Raw genomic sequence first — 17,201 nt, 5'->3', positions numbered from 1 at the left:
CTTTAACAAGATGCCATTAGTCCATGGAGGTAGCTGCAAAAGTTCAAAAGCTGTAATTTAAGGAGGAGCTTGTGATTAGAAGCTGGGAAATAGAGTCAGGCACTGAAGAATGGGAATGTGGGCTTGGTTTGGTAAATTCTCTAAATTCCATCAAAAATTTTCTTTTTTATTATATGACATAATGGTTATAAGCAGGGGCTCTGAGGCCAGTTGCATGCATTCTAATCCCAGCTTTTCCATTTGCAAATTGTGTGTCTTTGGTCAAGTTACATATGTCTTCTCTAAAATAGGGTAATAAACAGGATTTAACTCCTTGGTTGGTACACAAATGCACTAAAACATAGTGCTTCAGAGAGCGGACACTCAGGACTCCAAGATGGCGTCAGTCGTACCAGTGAAGGAGAAGAAGCTCATGGATGTGAAACTAGGAGAGCTGCCCAGCTGGATACTGATGCGGGATTTCACCCCTAAGGGCATTGCTGGAGCATTTCAAAGAGGTTACTACCGGTATTACAACAAGTATGTCAATGTGAAGAAAGGCGGTGTTGCTGAGATTTCTATGGTGCTAGCAGCTTATGTGCTTTTCAACTACTGTCCTTGTTACAAGGAACTCAAACAGGAACGGCTACGCAAGTACCACTGAAGAGGGCCCAGTGTGGAGGCGTATTCCGCATTCCTGACCATGACCTTTGCCTGGCACCCTTGAATCCTTTCATATTCTAATTCAGAATTAACATCCAATAAAAGATGACTGGTAAAAAACAAACAAACAAACAAACAAAAAACATAGTGCTTCAAACAGTGTTTTGTCTATACTGTGTACTCAATTGTTAGCTACTATTAGTATGAGTGGGTTTCTTCCCTCCATTATGCCACTTTACTCTGCTTTTGGCTAAGACAATAAGATAACTACCAGAGCTTTGAACATAAGCACTGACTCATGGATAAAGGTCCAGAAGGAATTAGGGCAAGACAAACAAAAGTCAGAAAAATAAGTCCATTGCAAAATGCTTTATCTATCTATCTATCATCTATCTATCTATCATCTATCTATTCTTCCCTTCTATTTCTCTTTGGATTAGTCTCTAAGGAAAAAATGCATTTACCAAAGACAAAGGCAGGCTTTAAAATGGTTTTGATTTTTTAGCTGATTTGTTATTTTGTTAAATTAGAAAATTTGAAGCCTATACAAACCCGGAGAGAAATGTACAAAATTCCTATGTATCTAACTCCTAAGTATAATATTCATCTACAAAGATCACTCTTGTTTCATCTATGCCCTCTCTTCCCTGCCCCACTAGATTAGGAAGAAAATCCCAGATGTCATAGCATTCGATTGAATAACTTTGAAAAATCATTTACAATTATCTTTTCTTAATAAAAGATTGCATGCTTGGACTCCTAGAGTATTCTCATTATGAGTTACGTAGCATCAGAAAATTAGAATGTAATAATTAACTGGTGGGTGGCATATCAGCTTGTTAAAATATAAAGTGTAGGCTGTGATCATGGTCTGGAGCCAAGAGACTGCCACACATGCTTCCCACATGGCTTCAGGGCGCTTCTATCTGGAGTGCACTGGCATGAGAGAGATTCTGAAGAGTGGCCCTTTATAAAGTCTTCAGAACAAATCAGTGAATTCACTTTATTGCACTATATATTTAAAGACCAACAAGTATGCAATATGGTTTCATATTAGGAACATAGGTGAATTTAAGATGGGTCCTGCCTTTAGTGAAAGTTAGACCCATATATAGCTAATTATAACCCAAGGCATTTTGAAGACTTTTAGTATAAAATTCCAAACCAAAGGCTGTATCATCTCAGAGGGAGTGTGAATAATTTGAATTTGGGGAGATGAGGTAAGGAGAGACAGTTTCACAGAGGAAGCAATTTTTAAATTTAGCTTTTAAAAAAATGAGTAGCATTTTGACAAGTGGACTAGGACGTGGGTGGGTAAAAGCCAAAAAAAAAAAAAAAAAAAAAAAAGAGAGAGAGAGAGAGAGAGAGAGAAAGAGAAAAAACAAGCAAGGAATTTTAAAAGGTGTAAAAATATACATATCTTAACCCAGAAATCAGTGATGTTTTGGGTCCCAATTCTGGAACCTTCTTTCCAGTTTTATGTAAGCCCAAGCAGTGTCCCAGAAACTTTTTTAATAGATGTCATTTGCTGACATAACACATTTTCTGCATACTGATGAAATTTAATAGGCAAATCAAATAATGTAACATTTACATTCATTTTAAATATTCCCATAAAACTGGAGTCAGGCAAATTATAACCCTTGGGCCAAATCTGATCCACTGCCTGTTTTTGTAAATAAAGCTGAATTGGAACATAGCTACACCCATTTGTTTCGAATTGTCTATAATATATGGTGCTACAATGGCAGACTTGGGTACTTACAAGAGACCATCTGACCTGCAAACCATAACAGATTTACTTAGGGTCAGGACTAGGGCGAGGTGAGTGAGGTATCTATAGTAGACACTCACGCTCCCGGGTGCCTGCATGACCCTGAGAGAGCTTCTTTAAATTTTGCTTCTTAGATGCCTCCCTTACCTTTCCCTAATCTTGGCTCTGTATTTACTGTCTGACTCTCTATAGAAAAGTTCTTCTAAACCCTGCTATAAAATAAAAGGGTTTGTAGCAGATTATATTCATAAATTATTTAGCAGTGTTCCTGGGACGAGATGAAGTCTGTTCATTCTCCAATGGACAAGAAGAGTGGGAAGTGATGGATTTAACACTCATTAACTATTATTCATTATTATTCATTATTTATGGCAACACATCACTGAATATGCCACCCAAAATTAGGCCACTTTGGCGTAAGAGTATTTTGAGCTACAGGCGATTAAGAGCCAACAGACACAGGAAAAGCTCTTTACCTCCCACTAACTGCCTAAATAAAGTATAAATTTCCCCTTTACAAGGAAATTTACATTTCTAAAGGAAATTTCCATTTGTAGAGATGTGTCTGTACCAGGAAGAGAGACAACTCTTATCACCTTAGAGATTCTAATCTGCATAGCAAGACAACCCTTATTTATCATACATTTCTTCCCCTCATCTTCCCAGAACTTACCTCCCCCTGCCCAGAAGCCCTTTGTTTAGCCTAAGATGGTATATAAGCCTTTGTCTTCTGGCTGCCTCCAGGAGCCACATTTTCTTTTGTGAAGTCTGGGGCATATGTACATAATTACAACTGTTTTTTTTTTTTCTCTTGCTAATTTGTCTTTTATCAGTTTGAACCTAGGAAGGTAGAGATGAAAGAGTTCAGACAAGTCTCCCCAGAATGTGCCACCTTGACATGTGGAATATTTTGAACTAAAGGCAACTGAGACCCTGTGGACTCAAGAGGAACTTTGCCTCTAGTCTTAACTACCTAGAAGAATCTAAATGGAGGAGATTTCCCAGAATTAGAGTTATTACCAGAGATCAATTTTATCTGAGTGACCCAACTGCATGACAGGGCAAACATCTAATTACCAAACACCTGCTCTTCTTATTGCCCTGTGAATTGCTCTCCCAGGCCCCTATCCCATTTCTTAGCTCAGGATGGCATATATACTTCATTTTACTTTTCTGTCTTTGAATCTCCTGTGTATATGGGGTTCCCATGTATACAAAATTAAACTTGATTTTCTCCTGTTAGTTTATCTCATGTCAATTTAATTCTTAGACCAGCCAGCCAGAAAAATCTTTGAAAGGTAGAGGAAAACTATTCCTCCTCTGTAGAGGAAGAGATTTTTCTTCCCCTACATCACTAAATAGAAACCCTACTTTACCATTTCTGCAAAGTATGCTGGGGCCAGGACTGTTGATTCTAGCATGAATGATTCAGTCAAATAGGATTCCTTGTTGGTCTTTTCCCTTTCTTGTTTATCTCATATATGATTTTCTTTCCAGATATTTCCCTAAGTTGCTTGTGCTATTTTAAACTTCAGGTTATATATACTGTTTCTTATTTTATGCATTTTTAATCAGTGTATGCATTGAGTTTAATAAAATTACTCTCATAAAATGAAAATAATAAAAATTTGCTTTTTACAAATTTATAGAACCAAACAATGGGAGATTGGCCAGAATCAGTGAAGGCTGAAATGAAATAAGAATAGCTCTTACCCCTTTATCCTCTGCTGATTTTTCATCCACTCCTGCAGGCTGCTCTCCAGAGCACTCTGAATATGCCCCACTTGCCAGTGCTTCTAATGGAGCATTTTCCCATGTGAACCCTATTGCCACGTCAGTGAGGGCATTCCTTTCAGAGAAAATTGCTTTGGAATAATTTTTCATGTGATTTTTTTTATCCATCTTCTCGTATCTCTTAACCATGTAAAAAAATTTCAAGTTGTATAGTTTGATAGCTTCACATCACTAGTGCTATAAACAATGGACAGAATCAGGGACCCAGATATAATGAGAACATGTTCTGAGACTTTTACATTTCTTTCTGTAAGAATATACGGCTACTTAGGTAAGAAATGAGTATTGTTGGTGTGTTTTGAAACCTCATGGATAGATATAAAATATTATGTAATAAAAAAGTTCATTGAGTCAACATTAGATTCTAACCAAAAAAATGCAAGTGGTGGGAAATGCACGGTTGCATTTGCGGTTTTCAAAGCAGTCCGGAGTGAAAACAGCTTTTTTTAAACAGCTGTGCAGAAAAGTAAATATCAAGTAGAGATAAATAGAACAAATGTCTTGATTCTTCAGGTAAACTTAGAGATCATAAATTTTTAATAGGTTTAATCAATACAGACTACTAGAAATTATTAGTATTCCACATACAAGCATGGAAAATTGAATACATAACATCTACCCAAGGTCAAAATAAAAAGAAAAGGTGGTAGTGTGATTGGCTTAGGGAGCAGTGTGATCAGCTTAGGAAGGCAAGGCACTGAGAAACCAAAAGGTGGAGGAAAATAGTAAAGCACATAATGAGTTGTCACCATTCATAGCATATTTTTTTGCAGCTCAGAAGTGCTGCTAACCAAGGTCCCTAGGAATCCAAATTGAGGACAAATGATTGGATATTGTTTATACATCCCACATGTTTCAGGAAGAAAACCACCCTTCCCATACTCTCCAAAGTGCCCCCACTCCATACTCCATCAAGTGGTACACAATAGGGTGCTTATGTGGTGTTTAGCCCTTCCTCAAAAGAACCTGGCATAAATCTCAGTAGGAGACAGGATATCAGAATAAATAGGTCATTGTTCCGTTGCATTAGGGCGATTCTGGTGTTCCTGTTGCTTGACAAAGACACCAGTGCCGGGAAGTGAGGTTGATTGTTTCATAGAGCTCACATTTTAAAGTTCTCCTCACTTGCTTCTCTGGAGTAGTTCCTCTGCTATGATCCCATCTGGGAAAAAGGTCTTGATAACCATGCCACTGGGAGGTAGCTTTTTCTTTTATTCTACTTCTCCTGTTCGCCATCTGTTATTAATTACTTAGTAGTTCCATTTGCTAGGCATTTTAAAAGCAGAAAAGTGAGCAAGCAGCTTCAGGTCTGGGCTGCGGAAGGTCTTGTGTTTATAACTGGAATGAGAAAGCCTTGTGATCAGCCCCAGGAGACCTATAGAAGTCAGATCATGGGTTGATGATATTTCTTCTTTTCATAGTAATGAGGGCATATTTTAACCACTCTCCCATGTGTGATTTGATCTAGGAACCAACTGGATTTAGAAATTTGGGGAAAAGGTGCCTATATTCGTTTGCCAAGGCTGCCATAACAAAGTACCACAGACTGGGTGCCCCAAACAGCAGAAATTTATTTTCTCACAGTCTGGAGGCTGGAAGTTTAAGATCAAGGTGTCGGCAGGTTTGGTTTCCTCTGAGGCCCTCTCCTTGGCTTGTTGGTGGCCATCTTCTCCCTGTCTCTTCACATGGTCTTACCTCTGAGTGTCTGTGTCCTAATCTTCTAAGGACACCAGTCATATTGGATTAGGACCCTCATGACCCTCATTGAACCGTAATCACCTCTTTAAAGACCTCATCTCCAAACACAGTCACATTCTGAGATACTGGGGTCTAGGGCTTCAACATACAAATTTGGGGGGACATTGTTCAGCCCATAAAAATGCCTTTTTCACCTCTTACTAGTAGAAGATCTTTTGGTTTATGATTGGACAAACAAGTATCTGGTTTATAAATCTCACCTGAGCTGCTGAGGGCCCATCTCGTATAAAAGAAACAGCTTTTGACAATTCAGGTTAACTCAGGTGAGAGGGGGCTCTCTTCTCCTGAATGCTGGGCTCATTATAACATGTTGTTTCCCTAAGTTTCCTCGGAATAGGGTGGGAGGCTGAAGGGTAGATTACTCTTTCAAGTGTGGGTCAGAATAAACAAGTTTAATTTAAATTATAGAAAAATTGGGCCCATGATTTGCCATATTATGTGTACTTTACTTTTTTGACATAATTATTTTCTTTCCCCCACCTATATAACTTTTCCTTTTCATCTTTCTTTTGATGGCAGTTTAGAACTATTTTATTGCACTTCTATCTTTTATTATGTCACCTCAATCTAATTAAGGCAGCAACTTATATCAAAATTTATTTCTCTGTTAATATTGTTTATCAAAGCCTGCCTTTATTTTTTTAAACCTGCCTTCCTTTTAATCATCACTATTAGTGTCCCTTGAATACTAAAAAAAAATTAAAATACCCCTTTCATGTGTATATATCAAATGTTAATTTAATTTTCCATTAACCCTAAGAATTTTATTAAAAATATTTTAAGTCCATAAATTTGAAATGAATTTAGAATATTGACAACTAAAAGTATAACCTGACTGTAAACAAATAGTGGCAAGGGGTCTGAGACAAAACTGTCAGTGGGGATTAAGTATGATTTTGAAGAAGCCAGATGGAATAAATTCTTATTCTTTTACAAAAGCACAACACATTCTCTCTCTCCAGGCTGCACTTGGTGGCTGGAGAAGTCACCTTCCACTGTCAGACTGAGATGGTTCTGTAAAATCCACCTGGAAGGGAAACGGTAATGTGGCTAAGAAGTGAGCTCAGGAATTTGGGTCAATTCTTTCCAATGACTTGTTGAACTATGGCAATCTCTCTAAAACATAAATGTGATAACTGGGTACAAATCAGTGCCATGTGGTAGACAGCACATTCTAGTCTTTTAACTCTGTTGAAGTTACAATCATCTTTTCCTCTCACAATTGCCTGGTGACAGCGAGCGGTGTGTCCCCTGAGGTCTAAATCATTGGGAGGTTATGCAGGTGTCTCATCTTCATTTGAGAAGAGGAAACTGAAACTCTGAAGAGAAAAACAAATATGATTTCCTCATCTGTTAGTCAGAAAGCTGGTCGAAAAGATTAAGTATTGGTGGCAGATTTGTGGGATATACTTACTACAGTTTGTAGATGGAGCTACACAATCTTTTATTGCACTACCATGATAGACAGACATGAGCCTTTACTTAGGGAAAGTAAGTAAATCCAGGGTTATATAAATCTTTCCATTTTACAGATTTTCTAAAAAGCTCTTTTATTAGAGAGTCCATTTTGTCCTGCTACTCTTGTCTACTTTTATAAAATTGTAACACTTTCATCATGTCCAATAATTAGGACCCCTAAGGATTATACACATACATAAACAAAATTGGAATCATGCTGGATATATTTGTTCTTACAAATAGAATGTTGTAAGAACTTCTCACAATTTCTGAATGAATTTTATCATTTTAATCTGAAGGATTTATTTTTTTCTTGGCATACTTGTCAGAGAAAGACAAATACCATATGATTTCACTCATATGTGGAATTTAAGAAACAATAAAAATGAGCAAAGGAAAAATAAAGAGAGGAGAGAATATGAGAGAGAAGGGGAAAATAGAGAAACTAAGAAACAGAATCTTAATTATAGAGAACAAACTGATGGTTACCAGAGGGGAGTTGGAAGGGGAGATGGGTGAAATAAGTGAAGGGGATAAAGAGTACACTTATCATGGGACGCCTGGGTGGCTCAGTCAGTTAAGCATTCCACTCTTGACTCTGGCTCAGGTCATGATCTCAGGGTTGAGACTGAGCCCTGTGTCAGGCTCCACTCTGGGGGTGGAGCCTGCTTAAGATTCTCTCTCTTCCTCTCTCTCTGCCCCTCCCTCCCTTGCACCCTCTCTCTCTCTCTCAAAAAAAAAGTACAATTATCATGATGAGCCCAGAGTAACATGTAGAGCTATTGAAGCACCATGTTTTACACCTGAAACTAATATAACACTGGATGTTAACTATACTGCAATTAAAATAAAAAGCTTAATTTAAAAAAAACCTTGTGATATCTACCCTTGAACCAAACTGACTAAAAATGTCTTTGGAGGGAATACAATCATCTTGACACTATTTCTTGACACTTTCTACTCGTTTACTGGCTACCTTTTACTGAGTTATAATTAATCAGATAAGTGAGTGGAAGGAAAGTATTTTAGAAATGGGACACAGGATAAGTACATTTTGAAGGATGGGAGGTGGTGAGAGGTACAGAGTGTAGTGAGTCAAATCTAGTGGGTCTCCCGTATAGTTAGGAGACATCTATGGCAATAATCAGTCAATGACATTTATGGAAAAAATCCCCAGCATTCTCCTTTGCTCTACTGGTAATCTGAAACCTATTGGGTCTAGAACCTGTGTTACCACGCAGGTAGTGTGGGTCTGGAACATTTCCATCATGCATCACTGGCGTTGTGGGAAAAAGAAAGAACTTCGTGAGGAGACAAATAAGTGCCAGAGAGGAGGCATTGGAAACATCCTCTGACTGCTTCTGATTTGACCCCTGCTGAGCCCTAAGATTTTGTGAGACATGAACTTCTCTGCCCCTTCAGGGTGCTAGGGATTGAACACAACACAACCAGACTTCTGATGAGTCATTTGTTTTTCCATCACTACCTGAGCTCAACACTGTAGCCTCCTTGCAATGGGGCTGTGTTAGTACTACCTTTCATTGAAAAAGTCACTTTTTGGTATTTCTTCACAAGGTTTCAACTCAATTCACCTATTCTTGAATTGTATTCTACGGCCAATTCCCACTAAATTTAATCAGATTGAATAGGTATATTTCCCATATCCTCCAGAAGAAAATTTTTTTTTCTACCAAACATCACTTGGGTTAACATTTAGTGTAGCACCATGTCACAACATTTTAGTTTAAATGCTGAAATCTTTTAATCATGTGCTTAGAGTAAATGGAAAATGGGTCATAGGATCCATGAATGTAATTTTATTTTGTTTTGCTATTCTAGCACATTCTTAATTTTCATATATGACAACCATTAATATTATACTTTAATTGAATCTCACTTTTACTTCCCTTTTTATACTCAGTATTAGTGATTTAAAAAAATCCTTTGAATTCATTTGTCCTGGCATCCAAAAGTAGGACATTGCAGCTCTCATAATAATTGCATATAGAAGAGATGAAATCATCTGTTGGTTTTAAATGCTTTTAAGTTGAAAATAATTTCCATATGGCTGAATTAGGCATGATCCACACTCATAAAGATCCATATGGCTGAAATTATATATACATCCCTTTAGATAAAATGGAGAGATGTGAAAATTTTACCACCAACAGCATGTAAATTAGCAAGGATGGATCATTTTTCCAGAGCATCTAAAATCAAATTGCCAATAACAAAGACATTAGCAATAAAGATTTGGTTTTAAAAGTAAAACTAAAAACATCTATAATTCATTAATGCTTAATATATGCTAGATATTGTATTAAGTGCCTTATTCAGATTATCAAATTAAGGGTTGGCAAACTTCCTCTGTAAGGAAGACTACAGAGCCTTAGACTGTGGGGGCCATACAGTCTTGGTCACAACTACTCAGCTCTGTCATGATAGCACTGAACTAGCCAGAGATGATACTGAACATGGTAGTGGCTGTGTTTCTTTTCCATTTCTTTCTTTCTTTCTTTCTTTCTTTCTTTCTTTCTTTCTTTCTTTCTTTCTTTCTTTCTTTCTTTCTTTCTTTTTAGATTTATTTATTTTAGAGAGAGAAAGTATAAGTAGGAGGGGCAGAGGGAGAGGGAGAGAGAATCTCAAGCAGACTCCATGCTGAGCATGGAGCCCAACATGGGGCTCAACCCAATGACCCTGAGATCACAACCTGAGCTGAAACCAAGTCAGACACTCACCCGACTGCACCACCCAGGTGCCCCAAGTAGTGGCTGTGTTTCAATGAGGTTTCACTTACAAAGACAGGCAGTGGGCCTAATTTGGTCCTTTGGGCTCTGGTTTGTCAGCCTTTGATCTAATTGAATTCTCATAAGTAACTGATGGCTACCTACTGAAGACATACCTCTAAGCCACTGGAGCTTGCTGCTAATGCAATGGAGAAAATGAGAAAATCTCTGCCTCTACCACCTGGATAGGTAGGATCCATCTCTGCAAATAGTCTCTGGTTCCACATCTTTGGCAATCTCAGAATTACTCCTCATCCTGGCTTTCCCTTGGGGCACTGAGCATAGGCTTAAGACTGTGGTCTAAGACCACAGTCTGTGGGGTTATAAGGCCTCTGCTACTACTTGGACTTAGGACACTGGTTTACCTATACAAAAAAACCACATCTCTCCAGAAAATCATTTGAGAAAACCCTTCTCTTAAAGAATTACCAGTTTCTGAGACTCAGGGACAGGGACTCCTACTATGACAGTCTCCATTGTCAGCCACCCGTAATAAGGCGGGCATCTCCAATCAGCTCTCCTCTCATATCCTTCCACAGTGTGCTTTCTTTGTACCTGTCTGACCTCCTCCTCAGACTTTCTGTTGTGACTTGTGGCACCTCATTCCATTGTAGAGAAACTCTCTTTCATCCACAGACTCTCCATAGAATCACTCTTCTACTTGTTCTGTCTCTACTGTGCTTCCTATTTCTGTGTTGGTCCTTTCCAACTTATATGAGGATATAGAGTTATCCCTAACCTCAGACCTCAGAATGGCCACATGAGGATTGTCACAGCCTGTGTCTCTGGGATATTGCCTTTACCACATTCTCTCTAGGCCATACCAGAAAAGAAAAAAAAAAGCAGAGCTGACATTATTAATTCACTCCTTTGTCTTTAACCAGCTACTATACGGATGACTCTTGAATCTGCATCATTAGCTGGAAACTTCTGAGCTCCATAAATTTAAATACAACTGTTTAAATACATTTTGCACTTGGTTGTCCCACAAATATCTCATGCTTAATATGCTCAGAGATGAATTCATGACCTTCCTTACAAACTAGTTTTTCCTTAGGTTGGTGAATGAAACCACCATCTATCCTTTCATCAAAACCAGAAACCTGGGGCACTCCTTGACTCTTCCCTTGGCATGAAACTGGGACTGTAAGATCTAGCTTTCTGACCTCTCTAATAGCTATTTCCAAGTGGTTCCAAATAGTTGTCCCCTAAGATCACCTTTCTCTTTTTTATTTAATAATCAGACATTTTTAATTAATATGTCTACTTGGAATAAAGACCACATTTTTCTAGACTCATGATAAGCTCAGATAAGGAGAGACAAGCAGAAGTCTCATGTGTGACTTCCAGGGAGTATTCTTAAAGAAAGGGTGCACAGCCCTTTTTTACCTTCTCTCTTTCCTGTTGTCTGGAATGCAGATATGATGCCTGCGTCTTGAATAGACATCCTGGATCTTGAAGTGGAATCCACATTTTTGAGGATGGAGAAGCAGCAGGATGGAGGAGTGTTGGTCATGGAAGAATTTGAGAATTTGCCTTATCAGCTTCCAGCCTGGGACTGGGCACAAATGGATTTCCTTTACAGAAAGAAAGAAGAAAGAGAAAGAAATATACATACATACCAAAACACACACAGACACACACAGACACACACACATACTCTTCTATCCTTTTTAAGCCACTCTTACTTTGTGTTTTTTTTTCTCGAAATCACTTCAACAATTCTCTATCTACAAAAATATTTTCTAAAAAACAAGTCTGATCATTTCATTCTTCCCATTTCAACCCTTCAGTGATTCTTGTTTGTCTCTAGGATAAAGTCCCAACTCCTTAATGAAGCATAAAGCTGGTTCATTGTGACCTTGTCTACCATATTGACCCCTGGCATCTACCCTTATGGGTGGAACTAGGGGCAATTATGGTGATAATGACTTCTCCTGGGTTGAACATTCTGTGAAATCTCCTTATAAAGAATTCAGATAAATCTAAAATCCAGGCTAACATTTATTAAACTTGTACTATTGTCTAGGTCCAAGAGCTTTCTACAGACTAACTCATTTAATCCTCAAAATGACTTTGTAAAATAGTATTATTATCCCCGCTTGATAAGAGAGAGACTGAAGCACAGAGAGATAAGCTGAATTTCCCAATGTTGCCTACGAATGCATTTTACGGCCAGGGTTTAATTCCAAGCAACCTAATGTGAGAGCCTGTTTAACTGCTATACAGTATGTCACCCACCAGTGCTATAGAAGGCTAATTCTACGAGCCCCAAAGATTTTCCAGGACTTCCTCTTTCCTTCCCATAAACTTCTCATATCAGAAGCAGAGGCCTGTGTTTTTCCATCTTCCCTAAGATTACTTCAGTAAAAGTGGGGGAAAAGGGCTGTTTCATGATTCATTCATTAATTCCTAAGTCATTAGAAATATAAACTCATTTCTGGTTCACTTGGATACTTTCTATTGTTCTAGGCAACATCCAGCATTAATTATAATGTACTCCGATAGTTAATGCCTACCATGAAATGCAAATTCATCTATAGTGTATCACCTCCAAGCTTCTAAATACTTTCAGTTTAACTTTTGCTTTCCCCAGGTGAACTCAATGATGTCAACCAACAGTAACTAGGAATTTCCTCATTCGGTAGCAAAGTGTAACCCAACTACATGAAAAGAGGGAATTTGCTCTGTGTAAGTGCTCAGAGACCCAGAAATATTTTAATCGAATCTTGGGGTTCTGTAAACTTTATATTATTTTTATGCCTGAGCATGCATAAGCAAACAAGATTAAGGGCAAAGGAAAGAGATTTAAAATTGTAGGACATTTTTGAAATTCTTTCCTCAATAATTCTTTGGAAATGCACAGGGCCTATTATATTCTACTATGTCCACTGATGTGCCAAGTCACAGAACGTTGTCAGACCAGTTTTTGGTGTCAAAAGTTGAAATTCTATCCAATTAATTGGTTACGACATTACTAGAATTACTTCACAGAGCGATCTGTGCAAGAACATTTAGAATACACTGGCAGGGGATACTTGTTTGCTGTGAAGATTGTTCACTGACGTCTTAGCTTTGTCGAATGTCTGTCTACTTGTTCATAATTGGAATACATTTATTAATACCAGTCTTGTTCCAGAAAGGATTTAAAGCAACTTATTAAGATCCATATAAAATAGCAAATAAATGAGAAAAAAATGAGTCGGGAAAGTCCAGTAGAAGGATGAATCAGTACCCAAAAATCACACGATGAAGTCATGCATGTTTGCTAGAGGTGTGCCAATGACTTGATTTGAAATTTCTGCTGGCCAAGAAGAAAGAAACTTTATAGGTGGGTGATTCACACTATTTAGAATGTTAAAACTATCTAGTGGCTTAGGAAATGAACAATGCTATCTGATTCTGAGATCAGAATTTTCTCCCCGTAAGTCTTTATAGAAAAAACACCACGTGATGTAATGTCATAAGCATCATCTCAACGGTCAACACAGACACAAGCTGTACAGAGGAGTTTCCTACGATGTACCACAGCATCGGCTCCTGGCATCTGGCCAAAGTGCAATCAAGTGAAAGAAGAGTTAGTGGGGCCAGTGTGATGGGCCAAAAGCCCAGGACTCCTTGGTGACCTGACTCAAAGTAGAGTAGATTAGAGAATTTATAACAGGAGCTTTCCGACATTTATATACATAAGGATCAAAAACTATGAAAGATAAATTGCTGTGCTCCTTCTGCAGAGATTCTGGGTTAGTTCATCTGGAGTGGGCCCCTCCTCTCCTGAATCAATTCCAACGTGGAAGGTAGGCGAAGCCTAATGGAAGGGACAGAGACAGAAAGTAACAAGCAGCATTATTTGATGTAAATTAATGAAAGCATCTGGAGATATCAGCAAGACATTATCGTCTCACTTTAAATATAATTAATCCATAAAAACTTGTTTTGGAGTAAGGTTAATGCAAAATTAGTGGGCTTATCCTACTGTAGAGGATGTTCAATTGGGAAATGGCCTTGTATTTTAACTCTTCTCCACAAATTGAAAATGCCTGCTACATCAAAGAATGGAATGGAATAGGAAGGAAATCACTAATGATCCTTGCGTGTAGATTTCTTGAAGGTGATATTCCTTAGATGTATGGGTGTGGGACGAGGTTTTCTTGGAATCACCTCTATGGAGCACGGGGCACTTTTCAGGAAATTGTGGCCTAGTATGGTGGCATCCAGATTCCCACTTCAGGACTATTTCCTTCTGATGGCCTACAGACAAATCCCTGCAGGAGTTGTCCTCCTCCATCAAGGTTACACCTGTGGGCAGCCAGCATCCTATGGTAGCAGGTGCAGACATCCAGGGCCTAGACAGCCTGCAGGCCACCCAGCTCTGGAGCTTCCTGTGGGATCAGCGAAGGTCTCTGTTGAACCTACACCATGGTTCAGATTCTTCCTCCACGCAGTCCTTTGTTCCTCACTCCTTACAGTTGTGGATCCTTAGGGCATTCTTTCCAGACTTTTTCCCTACAAATCTCCATCTGACAGTCTACTGACCTAACACATGTGAGTACAAATCTCCTGGTCTTCACCTCAGTGACATTACCCATGTTACTTTGCAACTGAATTTTAGTTACCAATCTACCACTCCTTTCTATATCTTTCTTTTTCCTTTTTCTCCTGCACTGTCCTTGATATTTAAGGACCCCCTACCGTGGATCTCTTGTTTCCTCTGTCACTGATTTTTTTACTTGTTATCTCTCTCTGTGCACCTGACCCCAAACACACAAATATACTTACAAAGCCCTGAGGTCTTGTCTGTGATCCAAGGAATTTGATAAATTCTGAGTTAAACGAATCTGAGTTGCTGCAGGAGTTCTGAGTCTTTAAAATGCTCATGTAACATATAATTATGATTTCAAAGCACACAATTCAGTGGCATTTAGTACGTTAATGGTGTTGTGCAAACACCACCCCTGTCTAGTTCCACAACATTTCTATCACTCCAGGAAGAAATTCTGTATGCTTCAAGTGGTCACTTTCCAGTGCCCCTCCTCCAGCTCCCTGGCAACCACTAATCTGCCTTCTATCTCTGGATTTACTATTCTGGATATTTCATATAAATGTGATCATATAACATGATATGTGATCCTTTGTGACTGACTTCGTTTTTATTAACATAATGTCTTTGAAGTTCAACTATGTTGTAGCATATGGCAGTCCTTTATTTCTTTTTACAGCTGAATACTATTCTATTGCCTGGATATAACACTTTTATTTATGTATTTATCACTTGATGGACATTTGGGTGGTTTTCACTTTTTGCTTATTATGAATAGTGTTGCTATGAACATTTGTGTACAAGTTTCTGTTTGGATACCTATTTTCATTTCTTTTGGATATATACCTAAGAGTGGAATTGCTGAATTAGATGATGATTCTATGGTTAACTTTTTGAGGGACCAAAGCACTTTTTAAAGAGCATATTGATAACAGCATACTTAGGAGCAATATACTTTGAAAAGCTTTCTGTATGAATTCACTTTAAGAAGTTAATGGTTTAACGAGTTGATGTTTAATCTTTAGAATTACTTGATGTTTCAGGAAACTTTAACTCAAAGACTTGAATTTGCAATAAAGGAATTTTAGGGCCCAGATCTACAAAGGGGAGATAATTTTGAGAAAAGATGTCTTTTAGCATGCTATGCCAGGGACTCCTTATTCCTCCTGTTTTTTTTTTGTAATCTATTTCTGAACTCTTAGTTTTCCTTTATCTTATTTTTATTCTGAAAAAAACTTTTTTGGGGGGGTGGGAACATTTTTGGCTTTATATTTTTCTGTAGTGTTTATTCATATATTATTCATATATATTCATAGAAGTATATCCCTTAAGTCTTTTTGGATACTTTAGAGGAAGAAAAATCTAAATATTTCCATGATACACAAAAATTAACTCAAATAATATTTATTATTTAAATAAATTTATTTTACATATAACATATTATATGTCTTATATATAATACATGGATATTTATAGGTAATATATATTATATGTGCACGTTATATGTAATAAACTGTATATTGCCTATACTATCTCACATGTATCATATTTGGGCATAGTATATATGATAGATATTTTACATATAAATATATCTCTAAATCTCAAGGAATATTTTTGTTTATTTGGAGGTCAATTAGAAATGATAATACTTTAAAAAAATTTTAAATAGCTCAAAGAAACTGCTAATTACATTTCAATATAGCATTATGTACTGTGTCAAGCCTGGTCTGTGTAAAGATCACATGAGTTATCTCATTATTATGGCGGACTGAGCAGATATGGAAGACCGCTTATGCTACTTTGAACATATAGAATGCCGAATAAATAATTTTTCCCTATGATATGTAGTTAACATGCATGAAATATTTCAACTGCATAATCAAAACAAAGAGTAGCAAATCACATACCAAAGCTGATGAGAGAATCCAAGGTTGAGTGTGAAAGGGGTTGAAGATTTGTGGCCCATGTGTCTATAGGGGGTGGTGTTCTGATGCCCTCATAAGGATGAAGGTCACAAACTATGATCAGGAAATGACTTTGAAAGTATGGATGAATTGCGCTTAGAAAAACTCTGCTCCCAAACCTGTTACATGGTACCCATTTGTGATTCCCACTTGAAAATATATGTTATATATTTTACCAAACATTTATGGGTGCTTTGTATTGGAATGTTTTCCCAGGAATTTTGGTATATTACTACACATTTAAATCAGTGATAACAGCAAATGTAAATGAATTAAACTTTCCTGTTAAAAGACTAAGATTCTTACATTGTATTAAACACACACAAGTTACTATGAATCAACTCTATGTATATAACAACATGGATAGTTCTTCATATCATATTATTAAAAATGAGTGAATCACAGCTACATTGCATGCATTAACATGAATCAGTCTCTAACATAGAATGCATTTTGTATAACTTTATATAAAGTGCAAAAGCAAG

At 37.6% G+C, this 17,201-nt stretch overlaps 1 protein-coding gene across 1 annotated transcript; it reads left to right on the top strand.

The window, feature by feature from the left end:
* The first annotated feature begins 376 nt into the window (after positions 1-376).
* LOC116634864 (ATP synthase subunit f, mitochondrial-like) lies at positions 377-643 on the top strand. The gene has a single exon (XM_032408332.1). The coding sequence runs from the start codon at positions 377-379 to the stop codon at positions 641-643; it is 267 nt and encodes an 88-aa protein (XP_032264223.1).
* The last annotated feature ends 16,558 nt before the right edge of the window (positions 644-17,201 follow it).

This window comes from Phoca vitulina, unplaced genomic scaffold (genome assembly GCF_004348235.1).
Source record: "Phoca vitulina isolate PV1807 unplaced genomic scaffold, GSC_HSeal_1.0 scaffold10, whole genome shotgun sequence".
Lineage (NCBI taxonomy): Eukaryota > Metazoa > Chordata > Mammalia > Carnivora > Phocidae > Phoca > Phoca vitulina.
This window is presented reverse-complemented; position numbering and strand designations above follow the sequence as displayed.